Genomic DNA, 25,613 nt, shown 5'->3' with positions numbered 1-25,613 from the left:
CTAGTGGAACCAAAAGTGTATAGAGTTAAATAAAGGGAAAAAAGTTAAAAAAAAAAAAAACTGTTTACGTACACAAAAATAAATACACAGAACTGTGTAGGAAATGTTTAAAATAAAAAAATAAATAGCTGGAGCCTGAAGATAAGCTCTTTCCTTACCTTCTTACGCTCCGTCGTGAGCACTGTTGCTTTGTCCTGAAGCTGAATAAAAAAAATAAAAAGATAAAATCATAAGTACAAGAAAATCAGCTATTACTGTATACCAGTTTGATTAACAGTTTCAGACACATTTACCTTTTGTATGATTTCTGTTGACATTCCCACCAGTTCTCCCAAATCCATTGTCTCTGCTGAACCCTAAAAAGGAAAAAATGCCGCTCAGAAATGATGTAGTCACATAAGAGGAACTAATACTTAAAATAGTACACTTACCGCTACACCTGCTTGCAGAGTAGGGTTGGTCTGCACAGAAATACCAGCTTGTGGTTTCAGGGTAGCCAAAGCTATAAAACAAGAAGGGAAAAATAAACTAAAAAGTTGCATATCCAACATTCACTTTGCATAGACATCTAACTGACCCCTTCACCCCCAAGCCTGTTTTCATCTTCCTGACCATTCCAAATCTTACAATCTGATCAGTGTCACTTTAAGTGGAAAGAACTATCAAACTCTGTAACAGATCCCAGTAATTCTGAGATTTTTGCCCTTCAAGTGCATCATTTTAAAAAGTACCACTCCATTTGGGATCTTTTTTTCACTTTTTGGTCGCCAATATAGTGAACTACGCATTTCTTAAGTGGTACATCACCCGATTGGTATATGGGTTTTGATTAGGGTTGAGCGAAACGGGTCGTTCATTTTCAAAAGTCGCCGACTTTTGGCAAAGTCGGGTTTCATGAAACCCGATCCGACCCCTGTGCGGGGTCGGCCATGCGGTACGCGACTTTCGCGCCAAAGTCGCGTTTCAATGATGCGAAAAGCGCCATTTCTCAGCCAATGAAGGTAAACGCAGAGTGTGGGCAGCGTGATGACATAGGTCCTGGTCCCCACCATCTTAGAGAAGGGCATTGCAGTGATTGGCTTGCTGTCTGCGGCGTCACAGGGGCTATAAAGGGGCGTTCCCGCCGACCGCCATGTTACTGCTGCTGATCTGAGCTTAGGGAGAGGTTGCTGCCGCTTCGTCTAAGCAGGGATAGCGTTAGGCAGGGTCAATTAACCACCAAACCGCTTGTGCTGTAGCGATTTCCACTGTCCAACACCACCTTCGGTGTGCAGGGACAGTGGAAGCTACATTTTTTTTTTTTTTTTCCCTCAGCGCTGTAGCTCATTGGGCTGCCCTAGAAGGCTCCCTGATAGCTGCATTGCTGTGTGTACGCCGCTGTGCAAACCAACTGCTTTTTTCAAAGCACAAATCCTCTTGTTCCTTCCTTTCTGCACAGCTATCTTGTTTGTTTGTCCACACTTTTTATTTAATTTGTGCATCAGTCCACTCCTTATTGCTGCCTGCCATACCTGGCTGAGATTACTGCAGGGAGATAGTAATTGTAGGACAGTTCCTTTTTTTTTTTTTTTTTTTGTGGGAGATTAAGATTGGCATTTCTGCTAGAGTGCCATCCCTGTCTGTGCCATCTCACTCAGTGGGCCATAGAAAGCCTATTTATTTTTTTGCTTGATTTGGGTTCCAAAATCTACCTGAAAAAAATCACTACATCAATCAGTGGGAGAAAAATATTGGCCTCAGGGCTTGTGTGCCACTCCTGACTCCTGTGTGCATCATCACTCACTCAGTGGGCCATAGAAAGCCTTTTTTTTTGTTGCTTTATTTGGGTTCTAAATTCTACCTGAAAAAAAATCAATAAATCAATCAGTGGGAGATTAATATTGGCCTCTGGGCTTGTGTGCCAGTCCTGAGCGTGCCATCTCTCTCACAAATAGTGGGCCATAGAAAGCCTATTTTTTGTTTTATTTGTTTTCTAAATTCTCCCTGAAAAAAAAAAAAAAATCAAATCAGTGGGAGATTAATATTGCCCTTTCTGCTTGTGTGCCAGTCTTGACTCCTGGGTGTGCCATATCTCTCTCTCTCTCCAATTGTGGGCCATAGAAAGCCTATTATTTTTTTAGCTTGATTTGGGTTCCAAAATCTACCTGAAAAAAATCACTACATCAATCAGTGGGAGAAAAATATTGGCCTCAGGGCTTGTGTGCCACTCCTGACTCCTGTGTGCATCATCACTCACTCAGTGGGCCATAGAAAGCCTTTTTTTTTGTTGCTTTATTTGGGTTCTAAATTCTACCTGAAAAAAAATCAATAAATCAATCAGTGGGAGATTAATATTGGCCTCTGGGCTTGTGTGCCAGTCCTGAGCGTGCCATCTCTCTCACAAATAGTGGGCCATAGAAAGCCTATTTTTTGTTTTATTTGTTTTCTAAATTCTCCCTGAAAAAAAAAAAAAAATCAAATCAGTGGGAGATTAATATTGCCCTTTCTGCTTGTGTGCCAGTCTTGACTCCTGGGTGTGCCATATCTCTCTCTCTCTCCAATTGTGGGCCATAGAAAGCCTATTATTTTTTTAGCTTGATTTGGGTTCCAAAATCTACCTGAAAAAAACCACTAAATCAATCAGTGGGAGATTAATATTGGCCTCTGGGCTTGTGTGCCACTCCTGACTCCTGTGTGCGTCATCTCTCACTCAGTGGGCCATAGAAAGCCTATTTTTTGTTTTATTTGTTTTCTAAATTCTCCCTGAAGAAATCATTTTATTCTATTATTTTTTTTCTAAAGTCTCCCTGAAAAAAAAAAAAAAAAAATCAAATCAGTGGGAGATTAATATTCACATTTGTGCTTCAGTGACAGTCCTGCGTGTGTGGCATCTCTCTCATTTGTTGCCACCAAAAACAGAGTGTGTAACATTGTGCCTGATTTTCCTTGCGGTCTCACCCACCTGTAAAGGGGTAGCTAAATCATACTGAAGTTATAGCTCACCGTGTAAGTTGTGTGACAGCAACAAATACCGTTAGGTTGGTAACGTTTTTAAAACAATGAGGAAGTCTGGTGGAAGAGGTCGTGGCCGGGGGCGTTCATTGTCAGCTGGTAATGAGGGTAGTGGTAGAGCATCAGGTAGTCGTGGGAAAAAAAATATCGCACCCAAGTCTGGAGCTGTGGAGCCAGGTTCGTCGTCTGGCTACACAAGGCCTCGAACGCTCCCTTTTCTGGGAGTAGGAAAACCGCTTTTAAAGCCGGAGCAGCAAGAGCAAGTTTTGGCTTATCTTGCTGACTCAGCCTCTAGCTCCTTTGCCTCCTCTCGTGAAACTGGTAAATGTAAAAGCAGCGCGTCGTTAGTGGATGTTCACGGTCAGGGACAAGTCGCTTCCTTGTCCTCTTCAGCAAAAACAACAACAGAGAAGAATGCAGCAGGCGACACAATGGGTTACTCCATGGAGCTCTTTACACATACCGTCCCTGGCTTAGAAAGTGAAGCAGTTAACAGGCCATGCCCATTACAAGTTGAATCTGACATGGAGTGCACTGATGCACAGCCACAGCCAGACTACTATGCTGGTCCTTTGACTCAGACCACAACATTGCCCTCGCAGGGTAATGATCAAGAATCAGACCCTGATGAGACTATGTTGCCCCATCACGAACGCTATTCCACCGACCGACACGGTGACACAGACGAAGTTGCACAAGAGCTACAAGAAGAGGTAATAGATGACCCAGTTCTTGACCCCGATTGGCAGCCATTGGGGGAACAGGGTGCAGGCGGCAGCAGTTCTGAAGCGGAGGAGGAGGGGCCGCAGCAGGCATCAACATCGCAACAGGTTCCATCTGCCGGGCCCGTATCTTGCCCAAAACGCGTGGCAAAGCCAAAACCTGTTGGAGGACAGCGTGGCCATCCGGTTAAAGCTCAGTCTGCAATGCCTGAAAAGGTATCCGATGCTAGAAAGAGTGCAGTCTGGCATTTTTTTAAACAACATCCAATTGATCAGCGCAAAGTAATCTGTCAAAAATGTTCAACTACCTTAAGCAGAGGGCAGAATCTGAAAAGTCTCAATACAAGTTGCATGCATAGACATTTAACCACCATGCATTTGCAAGCTTGGACTAACTACCAAACGTCCCTTAAGGTTGTAGCACCCTCGGCCAATGAAGCTAGTCATTAACGCAACATCCCTTCCGGCAGTGTAGGGCCACCATTTTCCGCACCACCTGCAGTATCTGTGCAGGTTTCTTTGCCAGGCCAAAGCAGTCAGGGTCAGGGAATCACCAGTTTCGTAGTAGGAAACACTGCATCTAGGGCACCGGCGGCAACAATACCATCTCCCAGTCTGCCATGTCCACCGGCACCCCCGCTAGTTCCACGATCTCCAGCTCACCCTACATGAGACTATGGTTAGAAAAAGGAAGTACTTAGCCTCGCATCCGCGTACACAGGGTTTGAACGCCCACATAGCTAGACTAATCTCGTTAGAGATGATACCCTACCGGTTAGTTGAAAGCGAAGCTTTCAAAGCCCTGATGGACTACGCTGTACCACGCTACGAGCTACCCAGTCGACACTTTTTTTCCAGAAAAGCCATCCCAGCCCTCCACCAGCATGTTAAAGAGCGCATCGTCCATGCACTCAGGCAATCTGTGAGCACAAAGGTGCACCTGACAACAGATGCATGGACCAGTAGGCATGGCCAGGGACGTTACGTGTCCATCACGGCACACTGGGTGAATGTTGTGGATGCAGGGTCCACAGGGGACAGCAATTTTGGGACAGTTCTGCCTAGCCCACGGTCTAGGAAACAGTTGGCTGTAGCCGTTCGCACCCCCTCCTCCTCCTGCAGAAGCGAGAGCTCGTCCACAGACCGCAGTCGCACAACCACTCCATCCGCAGCTGCCACTGTTGCACACCAGGTCTCCCATTATGGGGCAGCTACTGGCAAACGTCAGCAGGCTGTATTGGCTATGAAGTGTTTGGGCGACAACAGACACACTGCGGAAGTTCTGTCAGAGTTCTTGCAGAAAGAAACGCAGTCGTGGCTGGGCACTGTAGATCTTGAGGCAGGCAAGGTAGTGAGTGATAACGGAAGGAATTTCATGGCTGCCATCTCCCTTTCCCAACTGAAACACATTCCTTGCCTGGCTCACACCTTAAACCTGGTGGTGCAGTGCTTCCTGAAAAGTTATCCGGGGTTATCCGACCTGCTCCTCAAAGTGCGTGGACTTTGCTCACATATCCGCCGTTCGCCCGTACACTCCAGCCGTGTGCAGACCTATCAGCGTTCTTTGAACCTTCCCCAGCATCGCCTAATCATAGACGTTGCAACAAGGTGGAACTCAACACTGCACATGCTTCAGAGACTGTGCGAACAGAGGTGGGCTGTTATGTTTTTGTGGGAGGATACACATACACGGGCAGGCAGTAGGATGGCAAACATGGAGTTGTCAGGTGTGCAGTGGTCGAAGATTCAAGACATGTGTCAAGTCCTTCAGTGTTTTGAGGAATGCACACGGCTGGTTAGTGCAGACAACGCCATAATAAGCATGAGCATCCCCCTAATGCGTCTGCTGATGCAAAGTTTGACGCACATAAAGGATCAGGCGTCTGCAGCTGAGGAAGAGGAAAGCCTTGATGACAGTCAGCCATTGTCTGGCCAGGGCAGTGTACAGGACGAGGTAGCGGGCGAAGAGGAGGAGGAGGACGAGGAGGATGATGGGGATGATTATATTTTTAATGAGGAAGCTTTTCCGGGGCCACTGGAAATTGTTGGCGCGGCAAGGCCGGGTTCTGGTTTTTGGAGGGACACAAGTGACGTGGATTTGCCTGAAACTGCCCCTCAACCAATCACAACCGCAGATTTGAGAACTGGAACTTTGGCCTACATGGCGGATTATGCCTTACGTATCCTCAAAAGGGACACACGCATTACTAAAATGATGAACGATGACGATTACTGGTTGGCCTGCCTCCTTGATCCTCGCTATAAAGGCAAATTGCAAAATATAATGCCACATGAGAACTTGGAACTAATATTAGCAACCAAACAATCAACTCTTGTTGACCGTTTGCTTCTGGCATTCCCTGCACACAGCGCCCGTGATCGTTCTCACACGAGCTGCAGGGGCCAGCAGACCAGAGGTGTTAGAGGGGCAGAAATCAGAAGTGGCGTTGGCCAGAGGGGTTTTCTGACCAGGTTGTTGAGTGATTTTGCTATGACCGCAGACAGGACAGGTACTGCAGCATCAATTCAAAGTGACAGGAGACAACATTTGTCCAGTATGGTTACAAACTATTTTTCATCCCTTATCGATGTTCTCCCTCAACCGTCATTCCCATTTGATTACTGGGCATCCAAATTAGAAACCTGGCCAGAATTGGCAGAATATGCATTGCAGGAGCTTGCTTGCCCGGCAGCTAGTGTCCTATCAGAAAGAGTATTCAGTGCTGCAGGTTCAATACTAACAGAAAAAAGGACTCGTCTGGCTACCCAAAATGTAGATGATCTAACCTTCATTAAAATGAACCACAACTGGATTTCGAAATCTTTTGCCACACCTTGCCCGGCTGACACCTAGCTTTCCTATGAAAAGGTCTTGCCTGTGGACGATTATGAATGACTTTTCCAATATCGTAATTTGCTGCACCTGATTGTCCAGCATACGACATGTTTACACCTCCCTAAATGGCCAAACTCCCCACATGGGGCCGTGGTATCGCCACTTGGCGCCAGCACCCGTGAGAGTGCTGTTTTTTTTCTGAAGAGGTGGGTGTGCCCGCTTTTGGTCGACGGCACTGCCACTGGGTCCCTCATAGTACAATAAAGTGTCTCTGGCGGTGGTGGTGCCCACCCAACGTCACCGTTGTAATATGAGGGGCCCTGGGCCTGTACCGCCGGCCACAAGACAGTTCCCACCCGCCCCCCCCCCCCCAGCTCAAACAGTGCTCTACCACTTGCAAAATTATCTCACAGCTCCACCAATGTTTAGTCTATGCACTGACATCCTTCAATGCCTGGCACTGACAATACCATTGTATTGACATTTTTGTTATGTTAGGCCTTTGAAGCCTGTCTGCGGTCCCTCCTTCCACTAGGCCTCCACTGACCATTGTACTGCTGCCCGTGTACCCCTGGAACCAATTTTAAATTGCCAACAGCCCAATTTTGTTATGTTAGGCCTTCGAAGCCTGTCTGCAGTCCCTTTTTTCTACTACTACTACACTGACCAGACCACTGCTGCCCGTGTACCCCTGGAACCAATTTAAAATTGCCTACAGCCAGCCCAATTTTTTTATTTTAGGCCTTCGATGCCTGTCTGCAGTCCGTTCTTTCTACTACTACTACACTGACCAGGCCACTGCTGCCCGTGTTCCCCTGGAACCAATTTAAAATTGCCAACAGCAATGTGTTATTATGTTAGGCCTTCGATGCCTGTCTGCGGTCCCTCCTTCCACTAGGCCTCCACTGACCACACCACTGCTGCCCGTGTACCCCTGGAACCCAGCTGAAAGTGCATGTAGCCTCCTTTTTTTCTTTGTTTTATATTTAGAAAGCCCAGATGAACTACGCTGTGCAACGGTTCAAGCTACCCAGTCGACATTTCTTTTGCGAGAAAAGCCATCCCAGCCCTCCACCGGCATGAAAAAGTCTGCATTGTCATAGCACTCAGGCAATCAAACAGTAGAAAGGTGCACCTGACAAGAGACGCATGGACCAGTAGGCATGTCCACAAAAAGTTACGTGTCCATTACGGCGCACTGGGTTAATGTGTTGGATGCATGGTCCACAGGGGACAGCCTACAAAGTCTGTCTGCAGTCCCTAATTCCAATTTTCCTCCGCTGACCACACCACTGCTGCCCGTGTACCCCTGGAACCAATTTTACAGTGTCTACAGCCTAATTTTGTTATGTTAGGCCTACTACGCCTGTCTGCGGTCCCTCCTTCCAATACTCGTCCACTGACCACACCACTGCTGCCCGTGGACCCCTGGAACCTATTTTTAATTGCATAGAGCATCCTTTTTTTAGTAGTAGGCGTACAAAGTCTGTCTGCGGTCCACTATTGAAATTGTCCTCCACTGCCCAGAGCACTGCTGCTTGTGTACCCCTGTAACTTTTTTAAGCTGCAGTGAGCCACATTTTTGGGTTAAGTCCTACTACTTGTGTCTGTCTGCGCCACTCAATTCAGCTGTGTTCCTTTGAAAAAAGCGGAGCGTCAATAGTCTTGTTTTCAGCCTCTAGGAATTTTAAAACTGCATTGGGGGTACAACTTTGGTAGGGCCTACTAACGGTGTCTGCCTCCCCAAGGTGTGCCCCAGGTTTCCTCGCCAATGCTTCGATCTTAATGCTCTCGTTTAGTAGTTGTTGGAAACTACACTGCATTCGGCCTACAAATTGGGTATTGGGTGTAGAGAGATGGTGTGTTCCACTCCAAGGTGTTCTCCAGGTTGCCTTTCCTGAGCTTCAATCTTCTGGCTCTCGTTTAGTAGTTGTTGGAAACTACGCTGCATTAGGCCTACAAATTGGGTATGGGGTGTAGAGAGATGGGGTGTTACACTCCAAGGTGTTCTCCAGGTTGCCTTTCCTGAACTTCTATCTTCAGGCTCTCATTAAATTGTGGTTAAATGGAACAACTGCATTTGGCGTACTAGTTGGTTTGGGGCCTACTATCGGTGTCTGCCACTCCTTGCTGTTCTCCTCCACTGAACAAAGCTGTGCCGCCTGTTTACTACGGTTGCCAATTTTGAACTGCATTTCGACTACTTACTGATTTGGGCCTACTCTCTGTGTCAGCCTCTCATTCCAGTTGTCCGCCACTGCAATGCCCCCTGGTTAGTCCTGTGTTACCAATTTTGAACTGCATTTAGCCCACTTTATTCTTTGGGCCTATATCTGTGTTTCCTCCTCATCCTGCCCATTGCCCAGCCAGTGATAGATGAGTCTGGTGGTACATTGACCCATAACGCAAAATTCCCCGTGCACGCTACACAGCAAGATTGTGACCCTGCTGAAAGTCAGGTTCCTCTTCCCGCATACCATACCACCTTACACGGGGACAAAGAGGAAGGTGCAGATGAAAGTGCAGGTTCCTTCATCAGGTGGGGGGAGGAATACTAGTTGGCGACGTCACTGGCACAGGGCCTCTCATAGTACGCAAAAGTGTTGCTGCCGGTGGGAGGCACCCCCGCCGTGCAAACACACCGCTGTACTTTGAGGGGCCCTGTGCCAGTGCCAATGCCAACGAGTGGGCCCCCCCTGCTTGCTCAGGATCACAGCACTTGCAAAGTTGAAATACTTACCTCTCCCTGCTCCACTGCCGTGACGTGGTCCAGATTTACTGGGCCCACTAATTACTTGAACCAGCCCTACCCCCCACAACTTTAGCCAAATGACCCCCAATTTCAAATGCCTTCCAATTATTATAAGCTAAATTACGATTGACAAGCTTCTGTAACAAGAATGGATGTTTTTGCCATTAAAATGGGCAGTGTAGGTGTTTTCTTGGCCTCCACTCACTGACGACTATGCTCCCCCATTGACTTGCATTGGGTTTCGTGTTTCGGGCGATACCCGACTTTTCGCCATAATCGGCCGATTCCACTCGACTCTACTTCTAAGATAATCGGGTTTCGCGAGACACGACTCGACTCTAAAAAGGTCAAGGTCGCTCAACCCTAGTTTTGATACTTGGGGCATTTTTTTGTGAATTAAATTATCTTATATGATCTAGCATATCAGAGGAGTTAGAAATGGGGTCCCCGAGCCCCCAGTGTCCCTGGACCCTCCTGCATCCCCCGGAGCCGCAGCGTGAAGACAAGAAGAGGACGTCATCGTAAGAAGATGGGAGGTCCTGGACAGAACCGTGACGCCCATTGGACCGGACAGCAGTGGGACCGCCCCTGGGTGAGTATAATATAACCTCTTTTTCTCATCTTTCAGGTAACATTGGGGGCTTATCTACAGCATTACAGAATGCTGTAGATAAGCCCCTGATGCCGGTGGGCTTAGCTCATCTATGATTTTGGGGGTGACAGGTTCCCTTTAAGTACTAAATTGGCTGTCACTAAGGGGTTAAGAAGGGGTAGTCCAAGTAGGACAACCCTTTTAATGTTATGTGCAATACAAAGAGCAATTATTACAGCTTAAACTGACTAATTATGGCGACTTTTACTTGAAAATAGCCTTTAAAAACAAAAACCCATGTACCTTCACGTGCAGCTGTTACTTCCTTAGTAAGACGGGCTATGACACGACAGGCAGCGTCATGCTGGTACAGAGCATGGGAGAGTTCCTGGCGAGTTGTCTGCAGCTGCTGCCGCAGAGTGAAGCTATGAAGCATTACTGCATCCTAAACATGAGAAGGAAAAAGAAAAACAAAACATACATATATAAAAATATAGGAAGTCAAACAAACACAATCACAGACAAGAGGAAGCCACGCGACTTGTCTTGATAACACACAAAAATACATAGTAACCTTTTATTCTCTTCACCTACTCTGTAAACAGATGCATTTCAACAGTACAGTATGTGAAAGGCATTTCAGTAGCAAAAAAATAAGCTGCCAATCCACATGACCTTCGAACACTGGGCAAAACTCACCCACTCATCCTGCAGTGACTTGAGGATCGCTGGGATACTTGTAGCTGAAGGTGGCTTCGGACGAATTGGGTGAGCAACTAAGGGAGGCAGACGGCAATGTAAGATTCAATTCGTTATTTCCACATACTGAAACGATTCATTCATGGTGAACCCTGCTTATTTTGTACATGTAGCTACGATAAACAGCAATTCCAATATACAGTTGCAATCAACATTCATTCTGATTGCAAATTACCGTATATACTAGTGTATAAGCCGAGGTTTTTCAGCACATTTTTTTGTGCTGAACACACCCACTGCTTATACACAAGTCACTGTCCCAGAAAGCCAGCGGGGGAGAGGCAGAGCAGCGTGCCGTAGCCAGCGGCTGTGACTACAGCCTGTGCCGCTGCTGTAACAGCACACAGTGCCAGCCGTAGCCGTCGGCTTCCAGCACTCATCATACTCGCCTACCAGTGCGCTCTCGGTGCTAGCACTGCAGTTCTTCATCCGAGCGATCATGTGGCACCACTCATTAAGGTAATGAATATGCACACCTCTCCACTCCAATAGGCGTGGCGCGCATATTCATTACCTTACTGAGAGGGGCCACGTGATCGCTCGGCAGGAAGAGCTGCTGGAAGCTGGGAACAAGATGCAGTGCCACTGAGGGAGCGCAGGCAGGTAAATAAGATTTTTTTTTTTTTTAACACGAATCATACATAGGGATAAGGAGCCATGCCCACCAGGACGGGGACTGGGAGAGCCATGCCCACCAGGACAGGCACTGGGGGAGCCATGCCCACCAGCATAAGATGAGGGGGACAATGCATACCCGGCTTATACTCGAGTCAAGTTTGCCCAGTTTTTTGTGGCTAAAGTAGGTACCTCAGTTTATACTCTTGTTGGCTTATACTCAAGTATATATGGTAAGTATTAGCAAAATGCACAACTTCTCTGCTCTTTGCAATAAATCAATGACATGAACAATATACGTAGCTCAATAAAATGAACAAATGGTTTCTCCAAAGTCACCACTGCAGGCTTAGAATAATTTACTTCCTTTATGATGAGGGTCTTTAGTACTTAGTAGAGCCACATTGGCTTTTATGACAGTGTTTGAGGAATCTTAGACCATTATTCATGGGCAATGAACCTGCATGTCACTAAAATTCTTGTGTTTCCGTGCAGCAACTGTGTTTAAATCCCAGTAAAGATTTTCTATGGGGTTCAGGAGACTGACCGCCACACTAGAATCTTCCAGGACTTTTTCTGAAACTAAATCTTGGTGAACTTGCATAGAGATGTGCATAGAATCACTGTCCTGTTGAAAGGTCCAAGGACACCTAATCTTCAGTGTTCCCACAAGAAAACATGATGGATTATCCTAGGATTTCCTGATTTCAGCATGGAAGACCAGATGGATTCAGGTTTCCCATGCCAGAAAAAGCATATCAGCTTCAGAGAATCACTAAGCTTTACTGTAGGAAGGGTGCTCTTATAGCATATGCTTCATTTCTCCTTCAGACATCCCGCTGATCTGTGGGCATGAAAAGTTTCATTTTTTCTTCATGGTTGCACAGGACCTCAGTTTCTATAGCATATTTATATGGTTTGAGCATATTGGAGCAGACGTTTGTTTATTTGGCGGGTCAGGAGAAGTGTATGGCACATAGACAATCACATTTACTCTGCATCTTACTGTGCACACTGCATACCTGTGCCACCAAATCCTGCTGTAGGACTTTTGCAGTCACACAACAGATTTTGACTACCTGCCTCTGAAATGGGTGGTTTCTTCTTTATGCCAAGTTTATATAGTTCCTTTAGGTTTTAATTGGCGAATCATGCTTCCAAATGCGTCTCTAGAAAGTCAGTCAATGCCTTTTCTTTTTGTATCAATTATTAAATTCAACAAGGCAATGTTATCACTCCTCTTATGAACATTCACTATGTGGTCAGTATTTTACATCAGTATTTGCAAGCCAAAATCAGAAGAGAGAAAAAAAAAAAAAAAAAGAGGAAAAGTATAAGGGTATGTGCACATGTAGAATGATCCTCTGCAGATTTTTCCGCAGCAGATTTGATAAATCCGCACGGCAAAAACTGCGCATTTTTCCTGCGGATTTATCGCGGTTTTTGTGCGGATTCCACTGCGGTTTTACACCTGCAGTTTTTATTATGGAGCAGGTGTAAAACCTCTGCGGATTCCACACAAAGAATTGACATGCTGCAGAATGTGTTTCCCATAGGTTTACATTGTACTGTAAACGCATGGAAAACCGCTGCGGACCCGCAGCAAAATCCGCAGCGTGTGAACATAGCCTAATAGAAACACGTCACCACTTCTGCATTTATCACCCACTCATGGCTTTGGCTTTCAAATACTGATGTAGAATACAGACCAAATAGTCAATGTGGCCTTAAAGGCCCTCTGTTAGCAAAGAATGACTGTTCAAACTAAGTCCCGCCACTTGGTGCCTCCTGGCGGGGCCAATCATGTACATACAGTGGGTACGGAAAATATTCAGACCCCATTTTTCACTCTTTCATTGCAGCCATTTGGCAAATGCAAAAAATAAAAAATCTTTTTTCTTATTAATGTACACTCTGCACCCCATCTTGAATGAAAAAAAAAAAAAAAAAAAACAAACGTAGTAATTTTTGCAAATGTATTAAAGAAAAACTGAAAAATAATAATAATCTTTATTTTTATATAGCGCTAACATATTCCGCAGCACTTTACACACATTATCATTGCTGTCCCCATTGGGGCTCACAATCTAAATTCCCTGTCAGTATGTCTTTGGAATGTGGGAGGAAACCGGAGTGCCCGGAGGAAACCCACGCAAACACGGAGAGAACATACAAACTCTTTGCAGATGTTGTCCTTAGTGGGGCTTGAACCCAGGACTCCAGCGCTGCAAGGCTGCGGTGCTAACCATTGCGCCACCATGCTGCCCTAAAAATCACATGGTCATAAGTGTCCAGACCCTTAGCTCAAAAGGGTGCTTCTACTGAATACTGAGCAACTACAGCCATGAGTCTTCTTGGGAATGATGCAACAAGTTTTTCACACCTGGATTTGGGGATCCTCTGGCATTCTTCCTTGCAGATCCTCTCCAGTTCCGTCAGGTTGGATGGTGAACGTTGGTGGACAGACATTTTCAGGTCTCTCCAGAGATGCTCAATTGGGTTTAGGTCAGGGTTCTGGCTGGGCCAGTCAAGTATTGTCAAAGAGTTGTTCTGAAGACACTCCTTTGTTATTTTAACTGTGTGCTAAGGGCAGGTGATGAGCAGTGCCTGGTTTTCTCCACACATACCGCTTAGAATTATCACCAAAAAGGTTATCTTCGTCTCATCAGACCAGAGAATCTTATTTCTCATAGTCTGGGAGTCATTCATGTGTTTTTTAGCAAACTATGCGGGTTTTCATATGTCTTGCACTGAGGAAAGGCCTCCGTCAGGCCACTCTGCCATAAAGGCCAGACTGGTGGAGGGCTGCAGCGATAGTTGACTTTGTAGAACTTCTCCCATCACCCTACTGCATCTCTGGAGCTCATCCACAGTGATCTTGGGGTTCTTCTTTACCTCTCTCACCAAGGCTCTTCTCCCACGATTGCTCAGTTTAGCTAGGCGGCCAGCTCTAGGAAGACTTCTGGTGGTCCCAAACTTCTTCCATTTAAGGATATGGAGGCCACTGTGCTTAAGAACCTTGAGTACTGCAGAAATTCTGTTTGTAACCTTAGCCAGATCTGTGCCTTGCCACAATTCTGTCTCTGAGCTCCTTGGCCAGTTCCTTTGACCTCATGATTGTCATTTGGTCTGACATGCACTGTGAGCTGTGAGGTCTTATATAGACAGGTGTGTGCCTTTCCAAATCAAGCCCTATCAGTTTTATTAACACAGCTGGACTCCAATGAATGAGTAGAACCAGCTCAAGGAGGATCACAAGGAAATGGACAGCATGTGACTTAAATATGAGTGTCTGAGCAAAGGGTCTCTGAATAATTATGACCATGTAATATTTCAGTTTTTCTTTTTTAATAAATATGCAAGCATTTCTAAATTTCTGTTTTTTAGTCAAGATGGGGTGCAGAGTATACATTAATGAGAAAAAAAAAACTAACCTTTTTTTAATTAAATGGCTGCCATGAAACAGAGTGAAAAATTGAAAGGGGTCTGAGTACTTTCCATACCCACTGCACATCTTTCCCACTATTTCTACCGCCACCTCTTCTCTTTGGCTGACAGCAATGGCTTCAAACAGCCAAAGAAGGCTGTATTTAAATAAATTGGGGAAAAAAAATGGTTCTCCAGCGAGAATGGAAAAACAGGTAGGTATAAAAACGTCTTTTTTTTTTTTTTAAGTATATTTACAAGCCCTACATATCTGCATGCAATGCAGCACTACAGAAAAAAACAACTCATTACAGCTAGCGTGCCTTAGTCATGGATGTTAAGGCACGCTAGCAGGAACGTGTTTTCTGTAGTGCTGCACTGTGTCAGGCAGACATGAAGGACTTTATACCTGCCTGTTTTTCCATTATCGCTGGAGACCCACTTTTTCTACATGATTATACAGGTCCTTCTCAAAAAATTAGCATATAGTGTTAAATTTCATTATTTACCATAATGTAATGATTACAATTAAACTTTCATATATTATAGATTCATTATCCACCAACTGAAATTTGTCAGGTCTTTTATTGTTTTAATACTGATGATTTTGGCATACAACTCCTGATAACCCAAAAAACCTGTCTCAATAAATTAGCATATCAAGAAACTAGGAGTTAGTCATACCGGTAATGGTATTTCCAGGAGTCCATCATGACAGCACCACAGGAGGTTGCGCTTCATATCCTTGATAGGGACAGGAACACAGAAGAGGTTAAATAGCCCCTCCCAACCTCCACCCCTCAGTGATTTTACAAAGTACCACATCAGGATGGATACAACACAATTTTATTGAACTTCCTCTCTACATGTTCGTATCACATATTAGACAAGAGTTCAAGGGGGGGCAAATAATGGGTGCTGTCATGATGGACTCCTGGAAATACCATTACCGGTATGACTAACTCCTAGTTTCCAGGTCGTCCACATGACAGCACCACAGGAGAAATACCAAATAACTCCTATTAGGGCGGGATTACAGCTTGGAGGACTTTTCTCCCAAAGCTAGTCTGCTGCTTTGAGAGAACGTCCAGCTTGTAGTGCTTGCAAAAGGTATTTGAGCTAGACCAAGTTGCCGCCCGGCAAATTTGATCCATGGATGCACCCGCACTCTCTGCCCATGAAGCAGATACTGCTCTCAGTGAGTGGGCTTTTAGGTGATCTGGAGGAGATTCACCGGCTGAAATATACGCAGCGCAAATGGTAGATTTGATCCATCTAGCCAGAGTCGCTTTTGAGGCTTTTTTGCCTCTATTCTTCCCAGACATCTGGATAAAGAGATTTGAGTCAATTCTCCAGCTGTCTGTAAGTTTTAGATACTGCAATACTGTTCTCTTAACATCCAGGGAATGAAGAGAACGTTCTTTTTCGTTATTGTAGTTCTGGCAGAACGTAGGCAAAACTATTTCCTGGTTTCTGTGAAAGTCCGTCACAACTTTTGGAAGAAATGAAGGATCCAACTTTAAAACGATGCAATCTTCCTGTATCTTTAAGTATGGATCTGTTATGGACAGGGCTTGAATTTCGCCTATTCGCCTTGCTGTCGTTATTGCGACGAGGAAAACAGTCTTGAATGTCACAGATTTTAGGTCTGCCTGATCAAGTGGCTCGTACGGAGCTTTCCGTAGCTCATTTAGCACCAAAGTGAGGTTCCATGAGGGTACTGAGCTTCGTATTGTTGGTCTAAGACGTTGTGTAGCTTTGATGAATCTCATTATCCAGGGATGATTCGCTAGTGGATAGTCATAAAAGGCAGTTAAAGCTGAGATTTGTACCTTTAGCGTACTAGGTCTCAAGCCCATATCAAAACCTGTTTGGAGAAAATTTAGTATTTGAGGAATATCTGGTTGTTGGAGAATGGATATTGGAGTATTGGTCTGTGCACAAAATTTCTTCCAAATCTTCTGGTATATAGCCGAGGTCACCGGCTTTCTACTTTTTTTCATAGTTGAGATAACTGACTCAGACAGTCCCTTTGATCTCAAGATCTCCCTTTCAAGATCCATGCTGAGAGTTGTAGCATCTTTAGATTTTGATGGACCAATGGTCCCTGTATTAGAAGATCCCGTCTCAGTGGTAGTAACACTGGGTCCTCCACCGCCATCCATTTCAGCAGAGGAAACCAGCTCCTCTTGGGCCAATATGGCACTATTAGGATCACTACCGCTAGACTTTCCTGGATTTTCCTCAGAACTCTGGGAATTAGGGCTAGTGGCGGGAACGCGTATGCGAGTTCCATGTCCCAATGTTGAGCCAATGCATCTATGCCAGTTGGATTGTCTCTTGGATTTAGCGAAAAGAATTCTTTCGTTTTTGTATTGCTCCTTGAGGCGAATAAATCTATTTGTGGGGTGCCCCACTGTTGGATTAACTGAGTAAAGATTTCTTCGTTTAGAGACCATTCTGACGGCTGTACCTTCTCTCTGCTGAGAAAGTCCGCTATTTGGTTCTGTGAACCTTTTAGGTGTACTGCCGTGATGGACTTTACGGTATTTTCCGCCCAGGAGAATATTTCTTCTGCTAGTGCCTGAAGTGGACGGTGCCTTGGTCCTCCTTGATGTAGGAGAAAAGCTACCGTGGTCGAGTTGTCTGAGAAGACTCGGATGTGGTGTCCCTGAAGCTCGTGTTGGCACCTTTTTAGTGCTTCCCCTGATGGAGATGTATTTCCGTTTTTTTATTGATTGAAGTTCTTTTTTTATTGACCGTTGTTTTTGGTCTGGCAGGAAGGAGTATTCTAGTTCGGAATTTAGTAGTACCCCTAGAAATATCTTCTGCGTCTCTGGTTCGAGACTCGATTTTTTTGTATTACCCACCCCAGACGTGTCAGGAGTGACGTGGTAATTCCTAAGGATTCTTCCATCTGTTGGGATGAATCTGCGATCAGCAACAGATCGTCCAGATATGGTGCGATGAGAACTTCCTTCTCTCTTAAGTAGGCCATGACCTCCGTCATGAGCTTCGTAAATATCCTTGGGGCAGAGGAGAGACCAAATGGTAGGCACTGAAACTGGAAATGAAGTATTTTCTTGTGGTTTCTTATTGCGAACCTGAGGAATTTTTGATCTGAGGGATGGATGGGAACATGATAGTAAGCATGTTTGAGATCTAGCGTGCACATTACAGAGTTCTTTTTTATTAGCGGTGTAATTGATTTGAGAGATTCCATCTTGAAGCGTTTGTACGCCACCCATTTGTTTAATGGTTTTAAGTTTATTATTGTTCGGTAATCTCCGTTTGGTTTTCTTATGGAGAACAGACTGGAGTAATGCCCCTGAAAATGTTGATGATGGGGTACCGGTATTATGACGTTTAATTCTAAGAGTTCCTGTATGTCTGTTATCAGCCTTTGATGTACTGCCGATGACTGTCTGTGTTACGCAGAATCTCTTGGTGGGTAGATGAGTAAACTCTATCCTGTAACCTTGTGCCACTGTCTGTAGAATCCACTGATTCTGAGTTATGTTCTGCCATCCTTCTTGGAAGTATTGTAGTCTCCCTCCTATATTGTTGGCGTCATTGTTTGCTGGGTCCTGTTGATTGGTCTCGAAAGGAACCTCTTCCTCTGCCTCCTTTAGGGTAGCTCCACCTACCGGACTTCCCCTTGCCTCTGTAGTCCTGTCTTGGGTGGGAGCGAGTTTTTCGGAAGAATTGCGGTTTCTTTGGCTTCTCCTCAGGGAAACCTTTCTTCTTATCAGATGCTTTTTCAAGTAGCTCGTCAAGGACTGGACCAAAGACGTGAGAACCTGAGAATGGAATCGAACACAGCTTGTTCTTGGATTGGGTATCTCCCGTCCACGATCTCAGCCATAAGGCCCTTCTTGCTGCGTTTGACAGTGCATTATTCCGGGCAGCAAAGCGTACGGATTCCGCTGAAGCATCTGCCATGAAATCAGTCGCCATCTTTAAAACTGAATAGGATTTAAGGATTTCTTCCCTTGGAGTTCTATTTTTAATATGACTCTCCAGCTCGTCCACCCAAAGACTCATGGACCTTGCTACAGAGGTAGCCGCTATATTAGTCTTCATAATGGCGGCTGACGATTCCCAGGCTTTCTTAAGAAGATCTTCTGACCTCTTATCCATTGGGTCTTTTAACCCTGACGAGTCCTCAAAGGGAATAGCCGTTTTCCTTGTGACTTTGGCCACAGGAATGTCGATCTTTGGAACCGACTCCCAGACTTTAGTCTCTTCTGGGTCAAAGGGAAGACGGTATTTGAAGTCTCTCGGGACTACTAATTTTTTCCCCACATCTTCCCACTCTTCCATTATCATTGCAGTTATGTGATTGTTGACCGGGAAAACTCTATTCCTGCGAGTTCTCAGGCCCCCAAACATCTCGTCTTTAACTGATAAAGGCTCAGATGAGTCTTCTATTTTCATAGTGCTTCTTACTGCTTTTAGCAGTATATCCGTATTTTCGGATGAGAACAAGTATTTCTTCCGTTCTTCCGGAAGCACAGTTAATGTATTGTCCTCTTCGTCCGAGCCCGGATCGGAATAACCTGAGACCTCTCCTTCCTCGGAACTCACATCCATATCCCATCTAGGCCTTTTAGGCCGCGGAGATTGGGGTGGCACCATAGTAGACACTGTAGCTTGGACTTCGTCTCTAATCATAGATTTAATATTATCTAACAGCGAAGCCTGCTCGTCTTTGAGAAGTTTAGCGATGCATTTTTCGCATAATTTCTTGTTATAGCCCTCTGGGAGTTTGGTGGTGCACAGTGGGCATCTAATAGTCCTTTTTTTAGTAGTTGACCTCTCGGGAATGTCCTTATCCTGAAATGTAAAGGAGATCCCTGTAGGTACAGAACTAACTTTTTGGAATGCATCCCGTACCACATACTACTCACATGGTCCGTGTGCAGCTCTAAGGATTGGACGTCTGGGCGAGTAGCACCTTCCATGTTACTGGGTCAAGTGTGCTGTCAGATGTCGGTCATTAAGTAGCAATCTTACACGGCTTCAAGACATCTGATTCGTCCTCCTTCCGAGCTCAGCTGCTGGCCTCCACGGTGATTTCAGGTTCCCAGCTGTACTGCGCATGCGTCATCTGGAACACATGCAGACCAGCCTGGGACCTGGAAACCGGCGCATAATCTCAGCCATTGCGCTCTGATCTCCCCCTGCAGCTCCCAGGCGCCCCGGAAACAACCGGCGCCGCCGACCCCCGGAATCCGGCCACGCCCCCCGGAAGTTGTCACCCCCGGCTGGAGCGCCGGACCGGAAGTTAGGGGAGCGACGCCAGCACCGGCCGCACGTGGAGCCTGAGGGAGCGCCGGACACCGCCGCCGCAGCCGCTGCCTCAGCGCCCCCTTTGATGAGGGGATGAGGCAGCGCATGGGAGCAGACAGCTCGACCTAGTCGCAGAGGGACCTCCAGCGGTATCGTGCGACTTCAGGAGTCGCCAGACTCTCACGGCCAGAGCCCCCTCCAGGAGGATGGACCACACTCCGGAGCTCCTGCTCCAAGACCTGACCTCGGATCAGGTAGAGAGAAAACCTAATCTTCTGGAGAACTCTCTCCTGCGTCTGTCCCTGATAGGGACAGGAAAAACACTGAGGGGTGGAGGTTGGGAGGGGCTATTTAACCTCTTCTGTGTTCCTGTCCCTATCAAGGATATGAAGAGCAACCTCCTGTGGTGCTGTCATGTGGACGACCTGGAAAAGGTTCTCTAAACGACCTATTACCCTAATCTTCTGAATCAACTAATTAACTCTAAACACATGCAAAAGATACCTGAGGCTTTTATAAACTCCCTGCCTGGTTCATTACTCAAAACCCCCATCATGGGTAAGACTAGCGACCTGACAGATGTCAAGAAGGCCATCATTGACACCCTCAAGCAAGAGGGTAAGACCCAGAAAGAAATTTCTCAACAAATAGGCTGTTCCCAGAGTGCTGTATCAAGGCACCTCAATGGTAAGTCTGTTGGAAGGAAACAATGTGGCAGAAAACGCTGTACAACGAGAAGAGGAGACCGGACCCTGAGGAAGATTGTGGAGAAGGACCGATTCCAGACCTTGGGGAACCTGAGGAAGCAGTGGACTGAGTCTGGTGTGGAAACATCCAGAGCCACCGTGCACAGGCGTGTGCAGGAAATGAGCTACAGGTGCCGCATTCCCCAGGTAAAGCCACTTTTGAGCTACAGAGAAGCAGCACTGGACTGTTGCTAAGTAGTCCCAAGTACTTTTTTCTGATGAAAGCAAATTTTGCATGTCATTCGGAAATCAAGGTGCCAGAGTCTGGAGGAAGACTGGGGAGAAGGAAATGCCAAAATGCCTGAAGTCCAGTGTCAAGTACCCACAGTCAGTGATGGTGTGGGGTGCCATGTCAGCTGCTGGTGTTGGTCCACTGTGTTTCATCAAGGGCGGGGTCAATGCAGCTAGCTATCAGGAGATTTTGGAGCACTTCATGCTTCCATCGGCTGAAATGCTTTATGGAGATGAAGATTTCATTTTTCAGCACGACCTGGCACCTGCTCACAGTGCCAAAACCACTGGTAAATGGTTTACTGACCATGGAATTACTGTGCTCAATTGGCCTGCCAACTCTCCTGACCTGAACCCCATAGAGAATCTGTGGGATATTGTGAAGAGAAAGTTGAGAGACGCAAGACCCAACACTCTGGATGAGCTTAAGGCCGCTATTGAAGCATCCTGGGCCTCCATAACATCTCAGCAGTGTCACAGGCTGATTGCCTCCATGCCACGCCACATTGAAGCAGTCATTTCTGCCAAAGGATTCCCGACCAAGTATTGAGTGCATAACTGAACATTATTATTTGTTTTTTTTGTTTGTTATTAAAAAACACTTTTATTTGATTGGATGGGTGAAATATGCTAATTTATTGAGACAGGTTTTTTGGGTTATCAGGAGTTGTATGCCAAAATCATCAGTATTAAAACAATAAAAGACCTGACAAATTTCAGTTGGTGGATAATGAATCTATAATATATGAAAGTTTAATTGTAATCATTACATTATGGTAAATAATGAAATTTAACACTATATGCTAATTTTTTGAGAAGGACCTGTATCTGCCTGGAGTAGTGAAGCTCCGTGCAGTGTACCCAGCTGACAAGCTGCTTCAGATTGTGGAGAGCTGACTCTCCCTGGTTCCCACTCCCTCTTCATTATTTAAATGACTGGGTCTGCTGTGAGGCAGTCAGCACTTGTACTTTGTTTCCACAGTCATTCTGTGTTGACAGTCCCTTTAAGGTGCCTTTGTTTTAACTGTCATTCTGTGCTGACAGTCTCTTAAAGTACAGGTGCCCTGTGTACCATTGCGAGGCCAAACACATACACCCACCTGCTTGTTTTCCCCTCTATCTCCACCCTTCTCTTTGATTGACAGTTTTGGCTTCATACAGCCAGAGAAAAGATGAGATGGAAGGAAAACAAGCAGGTGGGGGAGAAGCAATTAAATAATTGGCTCCGCCATAAAGCAAATCGTGCCTGTACTTGGTTTGAGCAATCCTTCTGTGCCGACAAAGTCCCTTTAACTTTTTTGACCACTCTCTTAACCCCTTCACCCCCGGAGCTTTTTCCGCTTTTTCATTTTCGTTTTTTGCTCCCCTCCTTCCCAGAGCCATAACTTTTTTGTTTTTCCGTAAATATGGCCATGTGAGGGCCTATTTTTTGCGGGACGAGATGTACTTTTGAACGACATCATTGATTTTACCATGCCATGTAACAGAAAATGGGAAAAAAATTCCAAGTGTGATGAAATTGCAAAAAAAGTGCAATCTCACACTTGTTTTTTGTTTGGCTTTTTTGCTAGGTTCACTAAATGCTAAAACTAACCTGCCATTATGATTCTCCAGGTCATTACGAGTTCATAGACACCAAACATGTCTAGGTTATTTTTTATCTACCGTATATACTCGAGTATAAGCCGAGATTTTCAGCCCATTTTTTTGGGCTGAAAGTCCCCCTCTCGGCTTATACTCGAGTCATATACCCGGGTGTCAGCAGGTGAGGGGGAGCGGGGGCTGTGTAGTCATACTTACCTGCTCCCAGCGAGGTCCCTGCAGTCCCTGGCTTCTCCGGCGCTGCAGATTCTTCCTGCACTGAGCGGTCACATGGCACCGCTCATTACAGAAATGAATAGGCAGCTCCACCCCCATAGGGGAGGAGCCGCATATTCATTGCTGTAAATGATCGGTGCCATGTGACCGCTCAATTACAGGAAGAAGCTGCAGCGCCGGAGAAGCCAGGGACTGCAGGGACCGCGCCGCAGCAGGTAAGGGGAGCGCAGCGCTATAATTACCTGCTCCTCGCTCCGGTGCGGCTCCGTCTGCAGCGTCCTCTAGCAATGACGCTCAGGTTAGAGGGCGCTGTGACGTAGTCAGTGCGCGCCCTCTGCTGAGCGTCAGTGCTGGAGACGGAGCCGCACGAGGAGCAGGTAATTATTGAAAGCGCCGGCGTCCTGAGAAGAGAGGTGAGTATGTGATTTTTTTTTTTTTTTTTATGGCAGCACCAGCAGCATTCTAAGGAGCACCTATGGGGCCATAAAGGTGCAGAGCATATAAGGGGCACAGCATTATAAGGAGCACCTATGGGGCCATAAAGGTGCAGAGCATATAAGGGGCACAGCATTATAAGGAGCACCTATGGGGCCATAAAGGTGCAGAGCATATATGGGGCACAGCATTATAAGGAGCATCTATGGGGCCATAAAGGTGCAGAGCATATATGGGGCACAGCATTATAAGGAGCACCTATGGGGCCATAAAGGTGCAGAGCATAAATGGGGCACAGAATTATAAGGAGCACCTATGGGGCCATAAAGGTGCAGAGCATATATGGGGCACAGCATTATAAGGAGCACCTATGGGGCCATAATCAAAGGTGCAGAGCATATATGGGGCACAGCATTATAAGGAGCACCTATGGGGCCATAATCAAAGGTGCAGAGCATATATGGCACAGCATTATAAGGAGCATCTATGGGGCCATAATCAACGGTGCAGAGCATTCTATATAGCACAGTTGTATATGGAGCATCTATGGGGCAATAATGAACGGTATGGAGCATCTATTTTTATTTTTGAAATTCACCGGTAAATGCTGCATTTTCTACCCTAGGCTTATACTCGAGTCAATAAGTTTTCCCAGTTTTTTTGTGGCAAAATTAGGGGGGGTCGGCTTATACTCGAGTATATACGGTAAGTGGTGAAAAAAAATTCCAAATTTTGCTAAAAAAAAAAAAAAAAAAAATTGCGTGATTTTCCGATACCCGTAGCTTCTCCAATTTTCGTCATCTGGGGTCAGGTGAGGGCTTATTTTTTGCGTGCCGAGCTGGCGTTTTTAATGATACCATTTTGGTGTAGATACGTTCTTTTGATCACCCGTTATTGCATTTTAATGCAATGTCGCGGCGACCAAAAAACGTAATTTTGGCGTTTTGATTTTTTTTCTCGCTACGTCATTTAGCGGTCAGGTTAATCTTTTGTTTTTATTGATAGATCGGGCGATTCTGAACGCGGCGATACCAAATATGTGTATGTTTGATTTTTTTTTAATTGTTTTATTTTGATTGGGGCGAAAGGGGGGTGATTTGAACTTTTATATATTTATTTTTTTTATATTTTTAATCACTTTTTTTTTTAAATTTTGGCATGCTTCAATAGCCTCCGTGGGAGGCTAGAAGCATGCATAACTCGATCGGCTCTGCTACATAGAGGTGATGTACAGATCACCTCTATGTAGCAGAAATGCAGGGTTGCATTGAACGCCGACCACAGGGTGGCGCTCAAAGCAATCGGCCATCAACAACCATAGAGGTCTCAAGGAGACCTCTGGTTGTTATGGCGATGCACTGCTGACCCCCGATCATGTGACGGGGGTCCGCAGTGCGAGTACTGCCGGCCGCGCGGCCGGGAGCGCTAGTTAAATGCCGCTGTCAGCGCTTGACGGCGGCATTTAACTAGTTAATGGGCGCGGGCGGATCGCGATTCCGCTCGCGCTCATTGCGCGCACATGTCAGCTGTACAAAACAGCTGACATGTCGCGGCTTTGAGGTGGGCTTACCGCCGGAGCCCACCTCAAAGCAGGGGATCTGCCAGCTGATGTACTATTCCGTCAGCTGGCAGAAAGGGGTTAACAAACAACAAATATTAGTGACCTGAAGGCTGTTGCCAATGTTAAATCGGCCAAGATTCCTCGAGAAAGCTGTCAGATGCTGGGGCCTGGCTATACATGATGTTTGCGGCAGATCATAACAGCCAAATGTGCCCTACTAAGATGTAGAAACGTGTCATACAACTGCTTGTTATATTACTGTAGCTCTTTCAAGCTAATTAAAAATTGTTCTTATTTCATTGGTTTTTACAAATTTTGCTTATGACCATACTTAGTACATTTACAGTAGCAATCAAAAATGTTAAACCCCCATTGCTAAACAAATGATGTGTGTCTAACATTGGGTTTTAAAGATTGGACACAGAATTGTACAACCAACACTGGAACAAAACTTACCTTTAATATCAATCAACTGATCTTCACTCAATGGTTGATTTGTTACTGGATCTGTCCCATTTTCCGCCAGATATTTCTCAATGAGACGCCTATCAAAGACATGACCCGATAGTGGAGATATACAAGGACGATCTGTAACCTCATTACTGACTATAAAAGGAAAAAGAAAAAAAAAAAAAAAAAGTTTAAAATAGAAATATTTATACATACACAAATATATCTCAGGAAGAGGCATTTGAAGCGGTCAATAGTCATTGACCTAATGTTCTATTAACCCCCAAGGGTGGTTTGCACGTTAATGACCGGGCCAATTTTTACAATTCTGACCACTGTCCCTTTATGAGGTTATAACTCTGGAACGCTTCAACGGATCCCAGTGAT

The 25,613-nt window shown here is 45.6% G+C and overlaps 1 protein-coding gene across 1 annotated transcript in view; it reads right to left on the bottom strand.

Annotated features, from left to right (window-relative positions):
* PRPF19 (pre-mRNA processing factor 19) overlaps nt 1-25,613 on the bottom strand; it is a 100,615-nt gene that overhangs the window by 65,883 nt on the left and 9,119 nt on the right. Inside the window, exons 2-7 of the mRNA XM_069752986.1 lie at nt 25,233-25,382; nt 10,593-10,669; nt 10,197-10,338; nt 432-502; nt 294-356; nt 159-200 (exon numbers count right to left, since the gene is read on the bottom strand). Coding sequence (XP_069609087.1) covers nt 159-200; nt 294-356; nt 432-502; nt 10,197-10,338; nt 10,593-10,669; nt 25,233-25,382 — 545 coding nt within the window. The remainder of the gene's footprint in view (nt 1-158; nt 201-293; nt 357-431; nt 503-10,196; nt 10,339-10,592; nt 10,670-25,232; nt 25,383-25,613) is intronic.

Source organism: Ranitomeya imitator, chromosome 2, assembly GCF_032444005.1.
Source record: "Ranitomeya imitator isolate aRanImi1 chromosome 2, aRanImi1.pri, whole genome shotgun sequence".
Classification (NCBI taxonomy): Eukaryota; Metazoa; Chordata; class Amphibia; order Anura; family Dendrobatidae; genus Ranitomeya; species Ranitomeya imitator.
This window is presented reverse-complemented; position numbering and strand designations above follow the sequence as displayed.